At 33.7% G+C, this 23,324-nt stretch overlaps 1 protein-coding gene and 2 long non-coding RNA genes across 4 annotated transcripts; 1 reads left to right on the forward strand and 2 right to left on the reverse strand.

The window, feature by feature from the left end:
* Positions 1-16,207: 16,207 nt before the first annotated feature.
* LOC114930375 (uncharacterized) lies at positions 16,208-17,525 on the reverse strand. The gene is made up of 5 exons (XM_085483161.1): positions 17,471-17,525; positions 17,304-17,399; positions 16,703-16,810; positions 16,432-16,539; positions 16,208-16,267 (listed from the first exon to the last, which is right to left on the reverse strand). The coding sequence occupies exons 2-5, from the start codon at positions 17,376-17,378 to the stop codon at positions 16,208-16,210; spliced, it is 351 nt and encodes a 116-aa protein (XP_085339287.1). The 5' UTR covers positions 17,379-17,399; positions 17,471-17,525.
* Positions 17,526-17,536: 11 nt separating this feature from the next.
* Positions 17,537-18,031, reverse strand: LOC146723106 (uncharacterized). Its single transcript, XR_014924764.1, has 3 exons — positions 18,003-18,031; positions 17,688-17,921; positions 17,537-17,553 (listed from the first exon to the last, which is right to left on the reverse strand). It is a non-coding gene; the product is annotated as an uncharacterized LOC146723106 (long non-coding RNA).
* A 507-nt stretch (positions 18,032-18,538) lies between these two features.
* On the forward strand, positions 18,539-22,735 carry LOC114930374 (uncharacterized). 2 transcript variants are annotated; one of them, XR_003819442.2, is made up of 4 exons: positions 18,539-18,740; positions 18,943-19,109; positions 19,173-21,345; positions 21,456-22,701. It is a non-coding gene; the product is annotated as an uncharacterized LOC114930374 (long non-coding RNA). The 2 variants fall into 2 exon arrangements; XR_014924765.1 differs by having other exon boundaries at positions 18,943-21,345; positions 21,456-22,735.
* The last annotated feature ends 589 nt before the right edge of the window (positions 22,736-23,324 follow it).

Raw genomic sequence — 23,324 nt, forward strand, 5'->3', positions numbered from 1 at the left:
TCAACGATAAGCGATACAGAGGACAGTAGCGTACGCGGATGATCTAGCGAATTTAATACGAGGGAACTCAGCAAGAAACTAGAAAGAACGGGCGCACGTGTCTTAAAAAAATCATGAATGGTGGTGATACACCTAAATTAAAGTATCGGCGACAAAAACTTCGGCATTATGATAAGGGCAATTGACAAACGAAAGGAGCCCAGGCGATAGAAAATCGGGCGGCAAAAATAAAAATGCTTCCGACAGTAAGATACCTTGGTGTCTTAATTGAGAGCCAAATAAGCTTCATAGCACCGCAAGATACCTAAGAGACAAACTAGTCAAATTTATTGATGCAAATCAGAAGAGTCGCAAGGGACGAGTGGGGGTCCAAAAAAACATGCACCTGTGAATACTATACAAGGTCAGTAGAAAAACCAATTACTACGTATGCGGCTGCGTTTCTGGTTTTACAAGTGTACATGTTCTTAGTCAAAAGACAATTTTGGCGTAGGCGAGCGTGCTCAGAGTGCTAACCGAAGGCATGTAGAACGACGTTCGACTAGGCAATTGCAAGTGAGAATAAGCGGGAATAATGCCTCTAGACTTGGAAATATCCCAACAAGGCGGAGTAATAAAATGAAAAGAAGGGACGTAGAATGGAATAACTAGAGATTATCAAGCAAAGCAAACGTGAACAATAGGAATGTGAGCCGCGAACGGACAGCTTGGATGAATTTCCGACTCGCCCGGCCGAAAGCAACACGCCGCGGAACGGACTTGGGAGAAGAATTTCCGCGCTCGCCCGGCGAAAGCAACACGCCCGCGAGCGGAACTTGGAAGAATTTGTCGCTCGCCGGGCGAAAGCAACACGCCGCGAACGGACTTGGATAAATTTCTCGCTCCGCCCGGCGAAAGCAACACGCCGCGAACGGACTTGGAAGGAATTTCTCGCTCGCCCGGCGAAAGCAACACGCCGCGAGCGAACTTGGCAGAATTTGTCGCTCGCCCGGCGAAAGCAACACGCCGCGAGCGAACTTGTTGGAAAAAAGCGGCTTGTGCGGCCGGAGGTGGTCGCCCGCCTACGAAAGAACACGCCGCGATCGGACTTGTGGTACGGGCGGCGCGTGCCGCCGGAGGTATCTCCCCGGCCAACGAAAGCAACACGCCGCGATCGGACTTGGAAGAATTCTCGCTCGCCCGGCGAAAGCAAACACGCCGCGAAGGACTTGGACGAATTCTCGCTCGCCGGCGAATGCAACACGCTGCGACCGGATTTGGATGAATTTCTCGCTCGCCCGGCGATAGCAACACGCGCGAGCGAACTTGGGAAGAATTTGTCGTTCGCCCGGCAAAAGCAACACGCCCGCGAGCGAACTTGGAAAAAGCGGCTTGTTGCGGCCGGAGGGTGTCGCCCGCCAACGAAAGCAACACGCCGCGATCGGGACTTGGGGTTACGGGCGGCGCGTGCCGCCCGGAGGGTGTCGCCCGACAACGAATGCAACACGCCGCGATCTGACTTGGGTTACGAGCGGCGCGTGCGGAGGTGTCGCCTGCCAACGAAAGCAACACGCCGCGATCGTACTTGGGTTACGGGCGGCGCGTGCCGCCTGAGGTGTCGCCCGCTAATCAAGGCAACACGCCGCTATCGGGCCTGGAAAAATTTCTCGCTCGCCGGCGAGAGCAACGCGCCGCGAGCGAACTTGCGCCTGTACCCGAGTTCTCGCTTGTACCGCTAACGAGCGAGCTAAATGAGATTAATTAAATGAGGACGCATCGGAAAGTTTATTCGTGCAAACACTCCAGCTCGCTTATCGGCATCCTGCCTGCATTCGTCCACGTATCGGTCGTAGAATCTCGAAGATTGTGCATCCGACGAGTGGTAGCCGGGGAATTAGCAGATATCGTAATAATCGTTTCGCGCGGTCGTGCGGAGCGTCGAAAAATACGAAACCTTTGTCCGAAACGTATTTCCGTATCGTAGCATTATCTCCTCGTAGCGGCGTACTCGCCGTCAAGTGCCCCGGAGGTACCGCCGGCGGGCGACGGACTTGGTAAAATCATTACGGTCGTCCGGAGGTGTCGCCCGTCCCGGAGGTGCCGTCCGTCCCCAAGTTGACGCCGGCCGTTATGTGGTGCCGCACGTATAATCATGCCCGTTAACGAGCCGTCTCGGTTGCCGCGCGCGTGATTTCGCATCGGGCGAGTGTTCCGTACCGTAATCGCGGTCACCGCAGCTTGCGTGTTGCGTATTCATCGTAATAATTCGAAATATATGTCTCCGACACGTGGGTTTGAGAGACACGTTTCGAGTTAGTAATCGGACAGCGCCCTCATGTCGAGCGAGCGCCGAATAGTAAATAACTTTCGTCCGAAACGTTTTTTACGTAGCTCTCCTTGTTGCGGCGCCGTAAATCGTCGTTAAGTGTTCCGGAGGTACCGCCGGCGGTCGTCTGACTTCGAGAGATCATTCGGTCGTCCGGAGGTGCCGCCCGTCCCGGAGGTGTCGCGGTCGGCCGTGGTTCCCGGAGGTGTCGCCGGCCCGAAGGTGTCGCCGGTCGGACGTGGTTCCCGGAGGTGTCGCCCGGCCCGGAGGTGCCGCCGGCCCGGAGGTGCCGCTGGTCGGCCGTGGTTCCCGGAGGTGTCGCCCGGCCCGGAGGTGCCGCCGGCCCGGAGGTGCCGCCGGTCGGCCATGGTTCTCGGAGGTGTCGCCCGGCCCGGAGGTGTCGCCGGTCGGCCGTGGTTCCCGGAGGTGTCGCCCGGCCCGGAGGTGCCGCCCGACCCGGAGGTGCCGCCCGGCCCGGATGTGCCTCCCGGCTCGGAGGTACCGTCGGTGCTTATACCTCATTGTCCCGGCATTTCGTTTGTTTCCTTCTTAATTAATGCTAATTATCGTTGTTTGACATTTGCCATACGGCTATCGTGATAATATTTTATCGTACAATAGGACTTTTCGATCGTTCGCTCTCCGCGACTATGTCTCGATTGAACGCGCCTTTCGGCGCTCGCGCTCGCATACGGCCGTGCGTAGGACCGTGCGTCGCCGACCGCCTGGCCGGCCGGTTGGGTACTATAAGAGATACGTCGCGCTCGGCGCGTCGAACGAGTCGAGCGAGTCCGGACGAGTCGTAAACGTACTTTCTCGAGTCTCTCGCCACTCCGGCGTGTTTCGACCGCTCTCCGTACCGTCGCCGACCGCTTGGCCGGTCGGTTGGGTACTATAAGAGGGTAGGAGAGATTAATATTGTACGTGTCGCGCTCTAGACGTTGACAAACGAAGAATCGCCCGTACGGGTCGAGAACGGATTTTGTCGAGTCGCGACTCTGACACGGAGAGAACATTTATATAAAATGTTTGATTTGGAAACCACGAATATATAAAATAATATACGATCGTCGCAGAACGCGCCGCCGCCAAGTCTTCTCATGCTTGGAGGTTGCGTGTCTCGCGAGAACGTACGTTCGACTCTCGCGTCGTCTCGTATTCCTCTTCGCCGGGGATTACGGTGCGGCTCTTCTCGTTCGTCGCCGAACGCGCGCAAAATTAACGCACACTTATTTATTACGAGCACAGCATTGCCACGAGTCGGTTGTCGCAAGACCGAATGGCTCTTATGTGGCGCGCACGCTTCTAGTGTGTTGGCCGCGCGGTTCCTCTCGTTTCGTACGCAGCAGCGGAATCGTCGCGCTTACCGAGCATCTACTCCACGGATACGAGTTTGCGGGAAGAGTTGCTTCTTCCCGCTCGCTTTGTACGCCGTAGCGAAATCTTATTGCTGGTCGTGTGCGGTTAAACGCGTACGAACCAGACAGAACAGTCCTCGACGTCTAAGCATCGCCATCGTCGATTTAGCGTCAGGGTGAATCGCGCGGTTTCTCGAGACCGCGCATCATAACATTTGGGAGAATAAGAACACGAGTAGTTTGATCTTGTGGATTTTTGAACGGTGAGGAGGAGGAAGAAGAGGTGAGGCGGCGGCGTCGGGGGTTTACTCTCGCCTCCGTCGTTCTCTCGTACGCTTTACATAATAGCGTTAAACACAGCAGAGTGTCGCCGACCGGCTGTAGCAAACCGGCGGCAAATAAAATGGCACATACGAGCGTGTCGCGCGCGCGTCCGATGTTCGGCATCGAACGCGGCGCGCGCGCGGAAAAAGAGCTAGCGACAAAGTCTTCGGGGCCTCGCTCGCGAGTTACTCCCTTGCTTGCGTAACCCCGAACACGGAAGCTCCCTGGTTGATCCATTGCCAGTCGTCATAGACTTGTCTCAAAGATTATAACTGTACTTTATTTAATTACATTTTTATTTTTCAATAATACATATATTACGTTCCAAAAAATATAGCCAATATTTTATAAAAACATGATTAAATTATTAAATTAAGGCCATTGTTGAACGCGCAATACGATATTATTTTATTTATGAGAAGAAAATTCTTAATTTGAAATAATAATTACACAACGTTTCGAGCTCTACTTGCTCCTATTCAGGCGCAAAAAAAAATAATGATAATATAAATACGATAATAAATAAATTACATACATAAAATTCTAATAAAAAATCCGCAATACATAGTCAATATAAGTTATATAGTTAAGTCATATTTAAACACGCAACATATATTTACAATGAATTGAAACCATTTAAAATAGTTCAACAAAGTAAGAACCCAATTAGAAGCAGAATGATTCGTCCGGTTATTCATAAATATTTTAGAATTATAATAAAAACTCGGAGTGACACTTATACATTGCTCCAACGAACCACTTATCGTTATTGTGACGAAAGTCCCTCAATCTGGCAATGATTATGTCCATCCTCTCCAAATTATTTGATATTTGTTTAACTGGAATTAGAGAATTTATTCAATGTAAAATAGGATTCACTAATGTGTATGTAAAAAAAAAGATTAAAAATTACAATTAAACTAAATACCTAAAATACTTGAACCTTTATGCTTACAAATTGTTCCGAATAACTTGAGAGTGACGAGGTCTTCTAATTGTGGTTGGCCTGTATTGTTAGTACTTGACTGTTTTCTAGTCTTTAAAAAGTCGAATAAATAGGTGTCAGATCTCACAAAATAACATTTACATACGTCTAAAAAATTCGATATTTCTTCTAGAATGTCGAAATACGCGTTGTTAAGCAATTCGGTGTCTGTGTTATTATTTATACCATGCCTTTGTTCCTTGATGTGGATCATTTCCGAAGATAAGTCTTTTATAATAATTAGATTCTAATATCAAGTATTTTAAACGTTATCCCAATCAAAAGCATGTTTTTATCTATAATATGTTCAGAGACACAGAATGCGTGGAGGAATGCAATTTAATTATTATTCATATGCTCTTTAGTCTAGTGCGTAATTTTCTTTTGGTTGCCCAACATACGAAGCTTCACATCCTTACAATTAATTTTGTAGACAACATTATTATTATTGTTATGCACGTTTTGTCCTTGTGGACTTTAATAATTTGTTAAGATTATTTAGACAACGGTATCCTACTCTGAAATCTGATTTTTTTATTGTCGATGCTATTGTCTCAGAAATGTTATTAATGTATGGGAATGACGAAAAATTTTTTTTGCTATTATCTTCTGCAATTTCTTTTTTTCTATTGTTGTTAAACTGTCCATTGTTTAAAACTCTTATTCTTATTTATTTCTTTAAAGATTAAATGAATAGGGTAACCGTTGTCCAATATATTTAATACACAGTTCTAAAATTTTCTTATGATAAAGGATGAGATAATAACAATGCCCTATTAATAAGATTATAAATTACTCCTATTTTATGGCACATAGGGTGACTCGATAAAAAAGATAGTACTCTACCTGAACATGTCTTTTTTTTATTTAATCTTTCATTTAATCTTTAAAGAAATAAATAAGAGAATAAGAGTTTTAAACAATGGACAGTTTAACAACAATAGAAAAAAAGAAATTGGCAGAAGATAATAGCAAGAAAAAATTTTGTCATTCATACATTAATAACATTTCTGAGACAATAGCCATCGACAATAAAAAATCAGATTTCAGAGTAGGATACCGTTGTCTAAATAATCTTAACAATTTATAAAGTCCACAAGGACAAAAACGTGCATAACAATAATATAAGTGTCTAACAAAATTAATTGTAAGGATTGTGAAGCTTCGTAGTTGGGCAAACCAAAAGAAAATTACGCACTAGACTAAAAGAGCATATGAATAATATAATTTGATTCCTCCAAGCATTCTGTGTCTCTGAACTATTATAGATAAAAAACATGCTTTTGTTTGGGAAACGTTAAAATACTTGATATTGAATCATTTTTTATAAAGGATTTATTGGAAATGTTTAACATAAAGGAACAAAGGCATGGTATAAATAATACCGGGACACGAATTGCTTAACAACGCGTATTTCGCATTCTAGAAGAAATTTTCGAATTTTTAGAGTATGTAAAGGTTTTTTGTGAGATCTGACCCCCATTTTTTCGACTTTTTAAAAAGACTAGAAACAGTCAAGTACTAACAAAAGGGGCCAACACAATTAGAAGCATCGTCATTCAAGTTATTCGGAAAAAATGAAGCATAAAGGTTCAAATTTTAGATTTAGTTTAATTTGAAATTTTTTAATTTTTTCCCCATACACTTGGGGAATCCTATTACAATGATAAATTCTCTAAATTCAGTTAACAATATCAATATTTGGAGAGGAGGGACTTTAATCATTGCCAGACGGAGGGACTTTCGTCAAAAACGAAAGGTTCTTTGGAGAATTTTATGTGTCACTCCAGTTTTTATTAATAATTCTAAAATTTTATGAATAACGGACGAATCATTCGCTTCAAATTTGGGGTTTCTTATTTGGGTTAAACTTTTAATGGTTTCAATTCTTTGTAAAATATTTTGCGTTTTAACTAGATTTAACTATATACTTATATTGACTGTTTGCGGATTTTTATTAGATTTTATGTATGTTTTTATTTATTATCGTTATTATGTCTATTTTTTTTTTGCGAAATGAAGGGAGAGCAAGTAGAGCTCGAACGTTTGGGTAATTATTATTTCAAATTAAGAATTCTTTAAAAAATAAAAATTTCGTATTGCTCGACACAGGCCTTAATTAATAATTTAAAATTGTTTTTTTGTCTTTTACAGCTTGAAACATTGGTATGTGATGGTTTTTTTTTGATTGGTTTTAATTTTGCTTTGCATATTATATATATGTACGTGTGTGTGGGTGGATAACTATCTTTTAATACATTATTTAAATACATCATTTAAATAAATTTTTAATAACAAACACTAACAAATAAAAACTTATAAAAAGGCATTTTTAGAATTTTTTTTAAATTCTGGGTTATATTTATAGAATTATAAAAAAAAATTGATAAAATGTTAGAAACTTTAAATGTGCCAAACTTTTATATATAGGCAAAATAAAATAAAATAGTGATTTTAAATTTTTTTTTATTGTTTACGCTACCCAAAAAAGTTAAAATCTTAGACTTTTAAATTACTTAATATTAAAAAGTAATATTATTAAACTTTTCTCGTTTTATACTTTTTTAAAAAAAATAAATTAATAATATTTATTGCACTTACAACTATGATTATTTAATACTGTAACCTTTTAAAAATAATAAAATATATTATAATTACGGGGTAGGAATTCATACTTTCAAATAAAAAAATTTCCCATATGCAAAAATAAACTCTATAAAAATCTATAAAAAAAACTTTAAAAATAAAAAATTTGTGCATTAAACCCAAAAAATAAACGCAAAATTTATTTATAATATTAAAAATTTATTTAATAACCGGTCCTTTTTTGTTAGATTCCTCTTTCGACTTTTTTGTTTCCTTTTTCCTAAAAGAAATTGTGATTTTTAACATAGGGCAATAAGTCAATTCGGGAATAAATAATCATACAAAAATAACCCAAAAAGTTCAAATTTTTATTTAATTTTAAAAAAACTTACACGCAATATGAACAGATATGAAAGTGTTCACCTCTTTAAATAGTTTCTTATAAAAAAAAAGTTTGAGTAAGATGAAAAAAAGGGAAATTAGGTAATTATAAGAAATACAAATCTCGGTTTTAAAAACTTGCTTGGCTAAAATTGCCACTCAATTTATCCTCACTTCCTATTGTTAAATGGTTCTTGAAGTTGCGCAGCATTAACAAAAAGTTTAAACAATATGTGTGGAAGAAATAAAAAAAAGGACCGAAAAGAAAAAAAGAGAAGGAGAACACAAAAAATTTTTTTTTCAGATTTCAATTATTGAATAAGATATTAGAGTTCTAATAGCAATCCAAGATAAAACTGCTAGAATTTATTATTAAAGTGTCAAAAAAAAGTAATAAAAACATTTCGGTGTAAATTTTATATACTATTATGATAAATATAGTAAGCGAAGTTTTAAAGGCATTTTTCAAATTTTTCAACCCGCCCCAAATATTTCCATTGTTTAAATTTTTTGTTAAAAAAAGTTTATATGACGAAATCATCATGATGATCCTTTCCCCCTAAAAAGCTCAATTGTTTGTCTAAAAAATTAAAATTTTTTATTAATATTTGGTTAGGGTCTAAAAAACAAAATAAAAAAAAACATTTGTTTTTTTTTTATTAAAAAAAGTTAACAACTTTTCTTTGAACTTCTTTATTATTAAAATTATTAAAAATATAAAAAAATAAATATGTCCAAAAAAAATTGCTTTTATGGACATTTTATAAAATGTTTTATGTAATATAAAATGTAAATTTTGTATTACCCTTTCTTGTAGCAACAAATTTGTTTTTTTTAATTGATTATCAATCTCTGATTTCTACGGTTCTGCTGGAAATCGGGAAAACATAAAGTCATTTTTTTAGCCGTTTCTATTTTTCTTTGGTGGGTTACCAAACCCTTTTTTTAACGTTATCATGGGTTTTAGATTTAACAATAGCATTTTTTTGTTCCTGATAATTAAATTTTGAAAATTGCAAAATAATTGGACACATAGTATGTATATCTTTCTCCTTGTCAGATTATTTTAAATATACGAATATATACCATTTAAATATATGTTTTTCGTGATATAATAAAAAAAGTTAAACTTTAATAATATATAATATATATATTAGGTAAGTTTTACAAAAAAATTTAAAAAAATAAAGATATTTTTACCCCACAATCTCAGATTACAAAATATGGATGTAGATATGGGATTGGGTTTTGGGAAAAAAGGCTCTTTATTTGCTGTTCATGTTCTTGGAACTTATAGATTTTTTAATGTAACTGCAGGAAATTTTTAGACTGAAATTTTAATTATTTTTTCACTTATTGTTCGGAGGCTTAGTATTTTATTATAATTTTTTATCAGTGGTTTTTTTATGTCAAAGTCATGTTGCTTTTATTTACAAATCGTTGATATATTATGAAGCTTCATCTAAATCATGCTGGTTTTTGCAGTTATATCTGAATTAACAGAAGAACTTGAATTTTTTTACTCGATTCATTTCTTATACCTTGTATTAATGGTGTCTTATTTCACAGGATTTTTGCTTTATTTATTGTTAAAAGGTTGGTGTTATGTGTAGTAGGAAAATTATCTAAACTCTAAATCAGGGCGAGTTTTTAATTTATTGATGCTTGTGTCGCTTGTACAGAATATAGGAGATGAACCGGTATTTTTTTTGCTCGTTTGATATCTCGAATTTTTTGAGGTTATTCCATCATCACCATCTATATCGGATATTTGTTCAGCTAATTAAGTTGTTCTATAGCTTTTCATAATGTATCTAAACAACGTATAAAATTTTTGAATATTAAAAAAATTAGAAGATTTTTGTTTTTTTATATATTTAAAATTCAAATATCACTTACAATTAAATTTTGAAGTATATACTTTAATACATATATATTAGTAATTTTAATTTATAAAGTGTTGATAAAAAATATAAAATACAGTTTTATATTACTAACCGCTGATACAAAAAATACGGATTATTTATAGATTGCCAATCATCAGAAGGAAATTATCTTTTCATATGCTTATTATCTTAATTTGACTTTGTATATGATGGCCAGGTACATTCCTTATTATTTTAAGTTACCATTCAGAAGGAACAATTGGTAAACCATCTTCGAAATCCACAATATTATACGCCATTTAAAACGTGTAATAAAAATTGATCAGCATTGAAATTATAAATAAATCTCTGCTGTTAAATACTATGATAAATGTGACGATAATCAATATAATAATAATAAACTAATATTTTTTACAATTTATATTAGAGTATTTAATTACGTTTAAGTATTTAAATTACAAATGCCAAATAATATAAACATGGATATTGCAGTTGGTTGTAACATCGGAAATATAATATAATTTTTTTTAATAAGGCATGTCAAATTTGCTCGAATTTTATCAAACTTCCCATGCTGAAGATGGAATATTCAGACATGATACCAATAGTTAAAGTTAATGACGAATAGGCTGTGTATATAAATCTTAACACTAACACATAGTACTTTGACAATAGCATACATTTTATTTGTCATTAGATTTAATTGAAATGTAAATTGACTTATTGTCCATTCGTCAAAGAAAGAATTATTTTTTGGTATCATCACAGTTAAATATAATATGATTATTGCAAAAAATTTATATGTTGGTACAGAAATGAAATCTTTCGTAATAGGGCCATCACAATGAGAGCGTGGTAAAAACTTTGGTCCATATCGTATGAATTTGAAATATTTTGATGTTTCATTATTAGGTATTGTCTCAATTCTGCAAATCTTCGTGTAATTGATTGTAATGGTTGGTTAGTTTTACGATTAATTCTTGACGTAGACAATATAATTCTCAAATTTTAAATGGCACACTAAATTTATCCAGAGCACCAAATGGTTTTACGTCTGCAGCAAGATGTAATAAATTATGAATATTATGTGAAATATATTAGGAACCGTAGATAACTGTGAAATGATTTTAACCAAAAAGTTTTAAGACATTTTCTGCATTTCTATATAGAAGTTGATATGTTAAGTAGGATGTGCAAGAATTTGAGTGACTACTGTAATGTATTAGAAAAGTTTAAATAACATTTTCTGTAGTATACCTTTTCAAGATAATAGGACCTGTATTAATAAACATGCGCTATTCTGTGTGGCTTTCCAATGTCTTGATATACTTTAATGATTTGGTTTTCGAGCAAAATAAGAAGGGAATATAATTGCGTAACTTTAGTAGTTCTTTAGAACTTGTTCTTGGTCTGAATTGATAATCTTATCGTAAGTGGTCATGCAAAGAATTAAAATAAAAGTTTACCGCATAACACCCCAAAACTTACAAGGTGCATATAATTCTAGTGGCACATTTGTAACTAAGCCTAGGATTGGTATATTTTTTAAATTGTGTCACCAGTTTGATAATCAAAATTATAAGATCCAGTAAAAAATTCGGTTCATTACGTAACATATATTAGATGTGTATGGAAAGAAACAACATTATTATGTCCTTCTATATTATCACCTTCAATAATGATTAGTTTGAACTATCTATCAGTGTGTCCTTTGACATTTTAAAATAACTGGATATTTAGAAGGAGCGTCACCATGTATGCTTTATTTCGAATTTTAGGATCTGTCCTCTCATAATCAATCCCATTAGTTTATAAAAGCAATAGCATCCACCTACAACATTTAAAAACTCATTTGCATTTTTTGGTTTTATTCACCATAATATAAGGCAATGAATATACATTGGTATAATTTATCGCAATAATATTGCCATAAACTCTTGTGGAAGACTTATATATAGGTAAACCATCACTATGTATAAATAATTGAATGTTACAGAGCAAAATTCACATCGTTTACAGTTCTTCAATAATTTTTAGAAGAGCTTTTTCGAGACCTAAGTGCCTAGTTAGTAGTAAGTATCCGTTTTTTCAATTTGTATAATTTCAAGTTGATTTAGGAGTTTGCAATAATGTACGATGGGAGGGATTTAGGCAAAGCTAATAGGGTGGTTTGCAATACTGTAAAAGGTGACGGAGTGATTTGAGTGATACTTTTCTTCAATAGCCCATGACTTATGTCATGTATAAAAGTTTCGTTATCATTAAACACAGATTTGCATAATTGTATCGGACTATAGCTTGCAGCTTATTTGATTCCGTTTAGTTTTGTATCATACAGGCCAATTATTTTCATCAGAAAGTTAATATTATTTTCATCATATTGATTTAGATTTCTATCTGAGTATACTTTACAGAATCACATAAAGACGAAGCATTCTCATCAACAACAATTAGTTGATCAGTATTATTATTAATTATTGCCAAGAATCCGCAGATCAGTCTGATGAGTTTATATATTCATATCGTTACGTGTAACAAGGCTCTGAAATAAAAATATACATTTAACGTATAAGACGGGCAACAAGAGCCAAATCGCGGAGGAAAAGCGTTTTTCTACCGAAACTAAAAAATTTTTTCGTTAGATTAAAATACCGGTGCACAAGACAATTTTTTCTTGACACGGCCAAGAATTAAAATATTTAATAATCTCATATTTTTAGATTTAATTTACAAGCCAACATTTTAATAAAAAATATTAAATTTCTCTTTGATTTAAACGTAAAAATAAAAAAATTCATAAATACATAAATACCAAGTAACTATTGGATACTTAAAAAATGATTAAAACTTATTGACGTTGGCTTTGCCTGTAAAAAATAAAATTTAATAATAAAATGTGTTAATCGAAAACTAAAATATCCCAAGTAAAAACGTAAAAACTACTAGTTCTCTGCGTAGCCCCGTTTTGAGTGCCTTAAAAAAAAAAAACCAAAGCTTGAACATAGTTTGAATTGTTATCTGTCTAAAATGGAAATTTGTTTTAGTCGATCTACAAATGTAACAAAAAAAATTTTAATATAGTACGGTACAATTTTTATGCTATTAAAAGCATAATTTTGTATAATTTTTATATTTTTACATTTATATACGTTTTAAAATGTCCCATAATTATTGTGTGCACTTCTGAAGTTGCCTTTGCGACCCATCAAGAACATTTTGTACCCAATTTATTAGTAAATTTTTTTCTAGTCCAGCTTTTATTTGATCGGGGGAGAAGTGCCGCCAATAAATAGACAAAGTTCCTACGAAAAAAAATGTAAAAATAATATATATATATACAATGTTCGAGCCTTTTCTGGGAAATATTAGCATCCTTTTTTGTCATTTTTAATTTAAAAAATTAAAGTCCAGTTGTCGAGGAAGAAAAAGGGGGAAATATTATTTTTAAAAATAGTATCAGTAAGTTTGGCATATTAAACAATTGGTACAATGAAATTATAATGAATTTGTTATAAAATAATCCTAGTTAATTTCAAGCTTAAACAAATCAAAATTGCGTTTGAAAGCACTTTTTTTTCCCCTAACCATTTACATTATTTTACCAGCTGAAACCCTTTGAATTTTCTCAAATATTCAAAAAACAAGAAAAGAAGAAAGGGTAGACTATTTTTTACCATTTGTTTTGTCTTTCCTCATTAGTTTTAATGCGCTGTCGAAATCAAGTAATTTTGGAAAGTTCTTGGGAAAAGGTTGTTCGGAATAAGAGAAAAAGTATTTACTCAGCTTGAACAAAAAGGGTGAGAGCATTTAAGGGGAATATTTTTTACGCTTAATTCCCTTTTAAAAAATCCCATTTTGTTGTTCCAATTTAATTTTTTAATCGCAATGGGTTTGGCAGGATTGAAACAATATTCTGAATATAAATTTCAAATTATATTACTATAACAAAAGAAACAATATAAATATGATGATTCCCTGCTGGAAAATTTTCAAAATGATATCGGTTGGTATCATATTATTTACGGGATTAACAGGCATCTTTGGGATCTAAAAATGAATTTTTGTATCATTAGTTAATTTTTTTAATATTAAATTAATAAATTAATAGACACTAATATATATTAAGCGGGGATTACTTAAAACGACTGTATTGTTTAATACCTATGTACCAAAAATTTTTGTTAACCTCCATCAGAAGGTACATGGTTTTTTCAGAGGCAATATATTCTTTTTATTTGACTCACGTTTATTGCTTTTTCTTTCCCTATTTTCGATATCCTGGTCCAAGTTTTGGTATCATCATTAATCAAATCTAAATGTATAAAAAATTACACTATTAAGCATTACTTTTTTGAAATTAAAAAAATTTAAGTTAAAGTTTATAAAATAAATATTATATTATTTTTTGTGTTTTACCATTTGCAAAGGGTTTTTTCATTTTTAATGCAAATCAATGACAGTCATTCACGAGAGGGTTTCATTCGCGGATTTGATCGTCCTCATTTAAGTTTTTGTGTGTAACTGGTGGAATTTTTTCTTTTTCTTTTCCCTCGGCCTAATGCGAACATGATTGTATCTGATGTATCGGTTCGAATTTTTGTTATGTAAACATCTATAGCTTCCTTATATGAATCTGTAATTACAAATTATTTATTAATTGTCTAATATATACATAAATTTGTATTACATATTTATATAATTTTTTTCCCTAACCGTACTCTAATATGGGGAAGTATGATTTGATTATTTTAAATACGGGAAAAAATCATTTTTTTATATAAAAAAGATGTTTAATTAAGTATTATCTTATTATATACTATCAATATTTTTTATGACAAAATACTTAATTTCTTGAAATATTAGTTGAATATTATTTTTGCCAATTGTCTTTTGGGGGTTCTTTCCGTAATTAATTTCTAAATTTTTTCCGCCATTTACACATTTTTTGATCATTTGTAAATGTAAACCATTTAGGTTTGGAACAACTTTTACAGCGTTTGATTGGCCTTCAAATTGATAAATTCATTCACTGGGCCCCAAACTTCAAAGCATATAAACCCCTTTAATTTTCAATTAATTTAAAAAATTATTATAATGTTATAATATGATCCACAAAAAAGACATCACAGATGGAAAAAAAAAGCCGCTAAGTTATATCTTTCGTCAGCAAGGGTTCGATCCCGCTTCAGCGAACTTTTCGGGACCTATATTTTTCTCGCTATTTCTCCATAGTAAGTTTCGAAATTTTAAATTTTATGGGAACGTTGGGATCTCCAAAATGGAGAACAGTTCCGTTTAATTAATTTTTCGTTTCGTTTTTCCCTTTGGGTCTATTGCCCATTAAAAAGACAGCTAATTATATTATTTATATTGAGAGCCCATAAAAAATTTAATTTTTGAGTTTATTCACGCCTTGGGCTAATCAACGGCGGTATATTTACTAACATCTACTAAAAAAGGGAAATGAAAATATAGGATTTGAAGGGTCTGAAGCGTTAAATTGGTAAAAGCAGTTCGCCGGAAAATGAAAGACGCGGGTTCGATTCCCGTCAGCGACTTTGGACCTATATTTTCCTTATTCTCCATATAAGTTTCGAAATTAATTTATATTTTGGAAATTTGGGATCTCCAAATTTGAGAACAGTTCCCTTTAATTAATTTTTTCGTTTCGTTTCCTTGGCTCTATTGCCCCGCTTAGAAGACAGCAACTTATATTATTTATATTGGGGCCGTAAAAATATTTATTTCGGGGATAATATATAATATGTAGATAAAGTTTTATAATGAACAAATGATATTTTTGTTTATTTTTTAAAACGGTTATAAGATAAAAAATAACAAATAAATTCAGGTAAAATATATATATATATATATTATCATCTTTATATTTAAATAACATGAATAATTATGTAATTAATTAAACTGGAATGTATAAATTGGTAAAGTTATTTATTTTTATAAAAAATTTTAGATAAACCCGTATATATAAAAACATAAAATTTATCTTTAAAATAATTTTTAATTTTAAATATATTTAAAGTATCATTCAAAAAATGGTAATTATAAAGGGACAAAAAATTAAAATTTTGGAAATTAAAAAAATTTAAAGTTAAATAAAAATTTAATTTAAATTTAAAAAAAAAAAGGAAAAATTAAAAAGTAAAAAAAAGTAATGTACAAAAAATATTAGCGTGTTTTTTATTTTTATTTAACACATTGTAAATAAAATAAAATATAAAAAAAGTTAGACTTTAATTTTTTACTGAAACGCTTCAATAAAATCTATAAACTATTCGGGCTCGATATCGAATGACATGGGTAGTGAAAATGATTATGACATGTATGAAATATATGTATATAAAGAACATGAAAATTTAATTTGTTACTTTTGTTTTGTCCTGATTTCCATTTTCATCGATGGATATAATCGGTTTGTCAATATCTAATGTAATAACCATAAAGAAATGCATGTTACAATAGTATATATGATAATAGTATATATTATAATAGTTAATATATAGCAACTGAACAGACTGTGATAATACTAGCTTAACACACTTATAAAATCTCGATTATTTACATATTATAAACGGTAGCTAAACTTACCAAAAGATGTTGAAAGATCAGTAATTTGATTGTCGCAGTTTGTCTTTCTTGCTTTTGTTTTGTCCTGATTTCCATTTTCGTCGATGGATATAATCGGTTTGTCAATATCTAATGTAATAACCATAAAGAAATGCATGTTACAATAGTATATATGATAATAGTATATTATAGTAGTATAATATATAGCAACTGAACAGACTGTGATAATACTAGCTTAACACACTTATAAAATCTCGATTATATACATATTATAAACGGTAGCTAAACTTACCAAAAGATGTTGAAAGATCAGTAATTTGATTGTCGCAGTTTGTCTTTCTTGCTTTTGTTTTGTCCTGATTTCCATTTTCGTCGATGGATATAATCGGTTTGTCAATATCTAATGTAATAACCATAAAGAAATGCATGTTACAATAGTATATATGATAATAGTATATTATAGTAGTATAATATATAGCAACTGAACAGACTGTGATAATACTAGCTTAACACACTTATAAAATCTATGATCGAAATGTTTTCAGTTTTATGTATTGCGTTTCTAGATATCAACTCAATATGACTTCTGCTTATTTAAGAAGACCTTAATATTTAAGATATTATTAGATTTTAATGTTTTATATTATTGACACAATTAATATTTACAAAAACAGATGTAAAAACAGAATATTTATAGAATATTGATCCATTTCTGTGAAAGATAAGTACTCGTGACCTACTAATATAGAAATACAATACATAAAGACAAGATAATTTCTAATGATTATAAATCTAGTATAAATACAAAAAACTTGAATGTACCAATAATAAATAAACCTATTGCATATATACTAGTTTATAAACTAATATTGATAAATATTGTGTATATTCACCGTTATGTAAAAAATAATCTGTTTTACTATCACAATCTCTACATGGAAAAGTATTAATGTTCTTCCCATTTTCATCGAAAATGAGTATCGTGTTATCTGAAAAAGATACATTTCATACATATGATGCTTACATATACGAGACCCATATAGTAGATAAATAAGTTTACCCAAATATGTTGGGAAATTAGCAATCTGATTGCCACAGTTTTCCTTTCTTGCTTCTGTTTTTTTCTTACCTTTGGTTTCTTACCTAATGTAATAATAAAATAATAATATTCATTAAACGATTCGTAAAATGTATCTAAATTGTTTCGTGATGCACTATACAGCATGTAATGCTTATAAAAGGCAAAATAATATAAAATAGTTAATAATATTACTTACCACTAAATATTATATTATCTTTTGTTTTGTTACCAGAATTTTCGCTTATTCTATCTTCAGTCTTATTATCAGAATTTTCGCTTATTCTATCTTCAGTCTTATTATCACAGCTTTTATTTATTTTATTAGTCTTTTCTTTTCTATTTCCATTGCCAAATTTAACTTTTTCACACAATATATGTGGTACATTTTGTAATATATTTTCTTTTAATTCTAACAACATATTTTTATCATCTATAATAATAAGAAAAGTTTGTTTATAATAATAAGAAAATTCTGTCTGTAATATAACACAATACAAAATATTTAACTTACTATTTTTTGCTATAATACTTGCTACATATCATATTTGTGCCCATCACAGTATTTAGCTTTCGTAATACCTTTATACTTAGTAATGTTTTTTGAGTTGGATACGTAATAAATGCCATCTTCATCATATCGCACTAATGCATACATTGTTCACTTTAATTTTCAGTATATATCACTTTACCGGATCGTTGAGTGTGATTAAAATAAATGAATCTTGTTCTAAATTAGAGATCGTTACTTTTCCGCCTTCATCTTAATAGTTATTAAGGCTGAACTCTCACTGCGAATATTGAAAATCTAGGTGAATATCGCAATGCATCTTAAAGCGGCGGTTACAATGATTTTAAGCCTCAAAGCCTAAAGCCCATATCAGGCTAACGGCATATCAAGCGCAGAAAATGCTTCGCTGTGATTGGCCAGATGTGTAAATAGAAAAAAGTTGATTAATTAAAAATTTATTAATTTATGTTAAAAATACCCTTTCTTATTGCCTATATAAACTATGAAAACATAACATCAACAATACTCACTTACTTTTAATTAAATGTATCTTACACATATATCCATTTATTTCATGTTGCTAGAAAAGTATATTAGCAAAGATTGCTTATACAACGTGATATCGTAAGAAAGAGTAATATTCCGTAAACTTCCAAAAGTTTGATACTAGAACACACTAAATATGATATTAAATCATAAATCAGAAGCGAACGCGAGGTTAGGATATCTATCACATCTGGAGTAAGCATTCTAGATGAACGCTCTGTTACAATATTTCTATTATTTAAATAATGAAATATTATTTATATAAAAATAAAGAAAATAATAAATTATTTAAATAAAAACATTCTTACAGTGTTTTTCTACAATTTCTACTCCATATATGAAAGATATCCTAACCTTGCGCTCGTTCCTGTTTTAATATTATATTTTGTGTTTTCAGTATTCAAACATTTGGAAATTTACGGAATTTGCTCCTTTTCTTACGAATAACGTTGGATAAGCAATCTTACCTAATATATGCGATTATTTTAGCAACATAAGATAAGTAGATGTATATGCATATTTAATTAAAGATGAGTGTATTGTTGTTATATTTTCATAATTGAGGTAACAATAAAGAGTATTTAACATAAATTAATAATTTTTTAATTAATTTTTTTGTATTTGCAGTAAACTCTTTGATAGAAATAATGCATGCTGTGTGCTACATATACAAGTGCTGGGATAAATAGTGTAACTACAGCAACAGTGAAATATTTTTATTTTGTTTTCTAATTGTTTGTCAAGTCCAAGAGAAGCCTGAGTTATTATGAATGATTATACGCGTAAGATTGCAATTCAAAAGATATCTTCTGGTCACGCTGCTTATTAATATTGTATTATGTTTATTTCTATTTTAGCAGAAGACAGTGTGATAGATAAATAATAATTTGCACAGATCCAAAATGCACCGAGTCTCAAGAGGGAATCCATTACAAACCATGAGTATCTGTTAAGCGAGAGCTTAATATTATAGTCTCCGCTAATAGAATTATGTAATGGAATGATCAACACCCATTCATTCATCTGTAGAAATTCTTGAAGTATTAATGATTTTATATTGTTGACGATTAGGAGACAACTTGTATTGTTATTCAGTGAATATGTCAGAAAAGATAGTGCTTAACATATCATATTTAAAGATAGCATATTGCATTATATATATTACATGTATCTTATGTACATTCATGTAAAAATCTGTTAATTTTTTATTTTTAATTTATTTATTAAATTTACATTTATATTGGACAATATGTTTATACATATAACTTTCTGGAGAATGTATCTGTATCGTTATAATTATATTTGTAAAAATTATATTTAAGGATTTATATGTATATATACTATCTCACATAATGCATATCTTAAAATATGGTGTTAGAATAATCTGGATTAAAATATATCCTTATAATTGCATATCAATATGTTTCGTATATGTTGCCTGTAAACAATTAAGAATTGTACTATTCTATTTTGCAAATAAAATCTCACATATGTCGGGGCATTGTGAAATAAGTGCTAGAAATAATTGATGGTGTCTCTGCAATACCAGTTTTGCAATACCTATTGTGCAACTACCATACGAATAAATATTTGCAAACATTGTGTTTCTTGATTGTTTATGAAACTGTTTAAAGAAGCCTAAATTATACTTTGATTGCTTGCATATTAGATGAATGATGGTTATTCAAAAAAAGAATTTCTTTATTTACTTTTGGAGTGTCGTCATAATAACCGTTTTATGGAAAATATGGTGTCGTCAAAATAGCCAGCGTATAAATGTACTATACATAATTTTGTACTGTCGCTGTACTAACCGATCTATACTTAATTGCTTATACATTTGTACCAGTGCATTTTATCATAAAATTATAAGTAATGTATACGTCAGGGAGTCAATGTACTCTTATGTATACCATAAAATGTTTGATTTTTTGATGTCGCCAAAATAGCCTATTGACATATATATATATATATATATATATATATATATATTCTGCTATACATTTTTTGTAATTTCACATTTATCCGATTTATGTTATATGATATATTGTTTTTCTTTCCTTCTCTTACTGTAATAAATCGGAATTAATTTATATCACACTTTCGCGTCTCTATTTTCTTTTGTCTCGTTGTGATGTCACGCCTCATTACCGGGTAATCCATGTATGATTAATTTCGCGTGTACTTTGAGTAAACTATTTATTCTTTCTCTCGCGGCAACCACAACCTGCCCTTCTGCCATTAGGTGAGCCGGCTTGTCGCGGAACTTCCGGCCGGATTGTTGTGTAATTTCGTGTGTCGCGAATTGACACGTGCAAGACCGTGTCTGGCGCCCTAAATTCAAGTAATTTTGCGTATCCATCGGCTGGTATTTTGCTGCGGTACGCGCGGAGCGGCCACGTTTCTAGTTTTCGCGTAATATCTTTCATAAAGAACTGTGACGTGACGCCTTGGAGCGCCGTCACAAGGGCAAAAGCCTGACCGGGTAGGCTCCGAGGAACTGAGGTCACCCCTCACATTGGGGAAAGGGCGATAGCCCCTGGCATTATATTTGTTGCGAAAAGCGCCTGTGAGTGCAGCCTCGGCTTGTCGAGACGCACCTACCGTAATATTCTTTAGGAACACGGCGATAGCGGCGGCCCGAGGAGAAGGCAGGAGATTTCTCTGTGCAGCAAAAGAGAAGAAGAAGGCACGCATATGGAGGACTACCGCGAGAGAGAGAGAGAGAGAGAGAGAGAGAAGGGGGGAGATGGAGACCAGAAAAGAGTACAGCGTCCAAGAGGAATCCCGCTATTCAGAGGTAACCTCTTGCCGGAAGTCCAGGGCAAGTATCGCGTTCCCGCCGATCACGTCATCCCTAGTAATACGTAAGATAGTGATACGTAAGAGACTGATACCGCCTGCTTTCAGCATCATCATACAAAGTCGGCATCGGATCTAGACGGGAATCCATGCTACAGACTGGGAAACGGACCCGTGGATTTATCGGAACAACGCGGGGAAGTTTGGAAAAAGGCCGCCGCATGCCACGACCTGTGAGACGACCACCCGATTACCGCAGCAATTACAAGGGGGATCACGATAAAGGATCGATGGACGGTTTGACGCACCCCCCCACCCTTCGTCAGCCAAATATTAAGGGGATACGCAAGGAATCGGCGCGGGACGTGAAGGACCTCGCGACGATCCCGGCAAGGATCACTACGGCACGCCGTCAATAAGAGAGGACGACCAATCCCGCAGCCAGATACCGGCAAAAAAGAAGCAACTGTAAGCCACCACTCAGATAAGTCTTAACGATAAGAGCGAGATGGGCTGGGATCGGTACGCGAAATGGCTTGTTACCTTTGTAAGATTAGTTACCGTTTTATGAAGAGAGTCTCTCCTCTCATAGAATCTTAGTTACGCGAGACCCGCCTATCTCGTAAACCGCGAATGTATCCCTCCCGGGGAAACCCGACAGTCGTATCGTTTATTGTATCGTTTATCGTTTTGTCTCGTTTCGTGTGAAAACGCGTAAATGGTAGAGAATCAGAATTTGCGTGTAGGCGCTCTCCGCGAGTCAAATATCATGTATTAGGATATACTTTGCGAGAGTCGCCCGGGATTTGCGAAATAGCCGTGTAATTTTGCGATACCGTTCGGAGATTGATATTGTCTAATTTTGAGTTACCGAAATATTATACGGCTTACGAAAATTATATAGTATTGTTACCTTTGCATATTCGGGCAAGAAAATATATGTAACGTATGTTTTCGTATTATTTGAACGATTATTTATTGAGTATCGGCATCCTTGTCTGACGTGTCTATTGTTCCGCGTGCACGCCGCATTCCGATTTGATCACGTGTTTCGCACGCACCGCGAGGACGTTCGGCCGTGTTTATGTCGCGAAAGATATCGGACTTATACAAAAATTTTGTGAGGTCTACGGGAAATGTCCCTAGGGGTAAATTCATAAAGTATCGTTCTCACGTCCCGTGTTATATCGACGTTTATGTATTATTTGGATCTAATTTTTGTCTATATATATTATATTATTCATAATACCTTTCGATAATACCGGTCCGTAATTATAGAATAACTGTTGTTAACCAATTCTGTATATGTAATTGTCTACTTATCATCAAATACATTGTTAACTATTTTATTAACCCAACCTCTGTGTTCTATTTAATAAAATCTCTCCAGACTCTTAAAAATCAAAAACTGTAAACCGCGCCCCTCTGCAAAATACTGAGCAGGGCATAGCCGGTAAATTTACGTTTTTTGTGAAGAATCTTGATGCCGTGGAGCGCGAAATCGGGCCTGGCGCTCAAATCTTTCGAATTGTTGTACTACTTTATTTTTTAATACCGTTAAGTTTATTTTAGCTATGATGTCTGGATACTGCACTATTTAATATATAACTCTGATATCACCAATCGGGTATTCGTCACCCGATTGTAATTCGGCGTTTTCTTCCTTCGAGCTCGGCGTGCTCGAGGGTAGCGAATTAATGTCGCAACCTTATAATGCGTTTTGCTTCGTATATTATTAGTGTAAACTACCGCGACGTAGTGATATTATAATTTCAACGTAGTGATATTATAATTTATTTATTAAATAAATCTATTTATTAAATAAATTATAAATCTATTCTGAAATATGTTAATATATAAAAGTATCTGTACCTAAGTATATTTAAGGTACATTCAAGATACCTATACCTAGGTATTTTATTTTTCTAATACCTGTGCCTATACCTCGATACTTTCTTTCCAAAGTATAATACCTGT

This window comes from Nylanderia fulva, unplaced genomic scaffold (genome assembly GCF_048542155.1).
Source record: "Nylanderia fulva isolate GAGA-0341 unplaced genomic scaffold, ASM4854215v1 Scaffold230, whole genome shotgun sequence".
Taxonomy (NCBI): domain Eukaryota; kingdom Metazoa; phylum Arthropoda; class Insecta; order Hymenoptera; family Formicidae; genus Nylanderia; species Nylanderia fulva.